This window comes from Electrophorus electricus, chromosome 21, assembly GCF_041902795.1.
Source record: "Electrophorus electricus isolate QZ-2024a chromosome 21, ASM4190279v1, whole genome shotgun sequence".
NCBI classification, from domain to species: domain Eukaryota; kingdom Metazoa; phylum Chordata; class Actinopteri; order Gymnotiformes; family Gymnotidae; genus Electrophorus; species Electrophorus electricus.
The window spans coordinates 1,132,373-1,135,000 of NC_137517.1; the positions used below are offsets into that span (position 1 = coordinate 1,132,373).

The 2,628-nt window shown below is 42.9% G+C and overlaps 1 protein-coding gene across 1 annotated transcript in view; it reads right to left on the reverse strand.

The window, feature by feature from the left end:
* Nucleotides 1-222: 222 nt before the first annotated feature.
* The window catches only part of LOC113590358 (neuromedin-K receptor), a 9,786-nt gene continuing 7,380 nt past the window's right edge, over nucleotides 223-2,628 (reverse strand). The window contains exon 5 of the mRNA XM_027030461.3: nucleotides 223-1,353. Coding sequence (XP_026886262.2) covers nucleotides 1,068-1,353 — 286 coding nt within the window. The 3' untranslated portion in view covers nucleotides 223-1,067. The remainder of the gene's footprint in view (nucleotides 1,354-2,628) is intronic.

Consider the following 2,628-nt stretch of genomic DNA (forward strand, 5'->3'; position numbering starts at 1 on the left):
AGAGAGAGAGAGAGAGAGAGAGAGAGAGAGAGAGAGAGAGAGAGAGAGAGAGAGAGAGAGAGAGAGAGAGAGAGAGATAGATAACACACACACACACACACACACACACACACACACACAGAAGATACAGACCTGATTTGATTATAAGATTTTGATCTGCTTTATTAAAATTTAATCTAAAATGTAAACATGTCTAATAAACACTTACAAGAAGCATTACAGGCCATCTTAATGGCAGGGTCATCTTTAGGTCCAGGTCAGTTTTGGGTCACTGTCAGTTTTGGGTCAGGGTCAGCTTTAGGTACATGTGTATAACAGCAACATTTCACTTCCCAAATCATTTGCTATGTTTTTATAATCTTGTACATGTGTGCAGTGTAAACAGTCCAAAATAGGATTACAAAATCTTGCCATCAAAGCATGTGCAGGATGTGTGCAGGACGTGTGCAGGACGTGTGCAGGCAGGACTTAATAGCAGGACCCTGAACTATGGGGGATACTACAGGGAATGTAAACGGCGTGAGGAACAGCAGGCTGTGCTGTGGACACACTGAAGGTTATTCAATCAAAGACAAGTCCTCCAGTTGGCCTGTTTCCTGTCACCAGAGTGTGTTCTCTCAGACGCTGCGCCGGGCTGTGGACTTATGAGGAGATCATTCAAGGATCGTCTGCACCATACCCAACCTATTCAGAACACTCCAGTCTGGACACATTCACCCACACTTGCTCTTACTGGCTGTATTTTAATGTTAATTATCTTCTGAACCTCAAGTGTATTTTGGATATTTAAACAGACCTCTATAGACCAAAAGAATATTGAATAATGCACACGTCAAGAGACTGGGGGGTTGCCTCATCACACACACTCACACACACACTGCCAATTCATCAGTGCCACTGCTCATCACACTGCATCTTGAAAACCCAACTGAGTCAGTCACTGGAAAACTTTAGAAACCACAGTTAGATTAGGAAGAATGATTCAAACTGACTGGTGAGGTTTAGCAGTTGAGTGAACTGTATTTTTTTTAATATATGCCATTTACTATGTGTTCTGTGTTTCTAAGCTAATTAACACTGTTGTTTGCAGTGCTACCATGGAGACTGCCATTCAGAGAGGTTCGGGTGACATGGCGTGATTGGCTGACAAGGCTGCCATGGCGACTGGTGGTGGAGCTTTTGCGGCGTGAAGAGTGTGTGTGCAAGTCAGCGCATGAGTCCAGCCGGGTCACGGTGAACAGGCTGCTCTGGCGGGTTGGGTGGAACCGGGTCATCTTCAGCTCCAGTTTATCCAAGTCTGACAGGTGGACAAAAGGGCACCAGCAGAATGCTCGCTTAAATCCTGCCCGGAACCTGGCAAGTAGAGGAACCAGGAGAGAAAACCAGGGAACATCAGCACATCACTGTTAAATGACAACATTGAGCCCCAACATGTCACTGTTACATCACAATGTGGAACCCCAACATGTCACTGTTACATCACAATGTGGAACCTCAATATGTCACTGTTACATCACAATGTGGAACCCCAACATGTCACTGTTACATCACAACAAGGAACCCCAACATGCCATTGTTAAATCACACTGTGGAAATGTCAGCACAGTATTGCATTTGAGTACACCTTCTCCGGGAACTTCATATCTTTGCCAGTAATGAGTGAATTAAAGAAAATCGCTTTTATAATATTGCTATAAAGGCCAACAGTCTATTAACCTGAAGTGAAGAATCTGGCCCTGGATTGTTCAGCACACTGAAGAAAAATCAAACTACTACATTGAACTCTTCTTGAGGTGAACCAAAGCCCTTCCCAGGAGAGCACACTGACCGCTCAGCCAGAAGGTCCTCAGCATTACGAGATGACATTTAGCACTGTTAGCATATGAGTGAAACATATGTGCCATCAACAATATAAAAAATAAGAAAATGAGAAGCAAGCAACACTCAAATTCTCAAAAACATCAACAAAGAAAACCTCTGTAGCAAATTCATAGCCCTTGCAAAATGAAAGCACCCTTCACAGAGACATTGTGCCTAAAGCTGGATCACATTGTGTGCATATGTGTTCCAGTCCTAGAGTTGAATGAATTTAGTTGCTAAATATGCTAACCAGTTCAATGTTAACACACCCCTGGTTGGACAGAAGGGGCGGGGCTTTGAAGGCACCAATCAGCTTGGGAGTTGTGACACTTGTTCACACCAATTTTTAACATGAGTGTTAATGCAAGTTAAAATAATAATCTCTTGTTTTTTTGATATTTTTCAGTTGAGGGTTAATTGAGGCATTAAAGTTAATTCATCTCCCTCCTGCGCTATGGACTTGAACATAGCCTGTTTAACACCTCACACCTTTACAGGTAACCCCATTAATGCCTAACCCTAACCCTAACCCACTCCTGTGAGGATTTATACGTGATCTCAATAGTGTCTCACTCCTGTACGTGTGCTCCTGTAAAGTAATATATGAGACATTTGCACTTCACTATCCAATACAACAGAACTCCAAACAAATATCTCAGCAGATGCTGAATACCAGAACCACATCCAAGATACCTCCCCCACGCCGACCTGAGTGGTACTGAGGTTTAGACCAGAGTGGTACTGAATGATATTTATGATTTTAACATT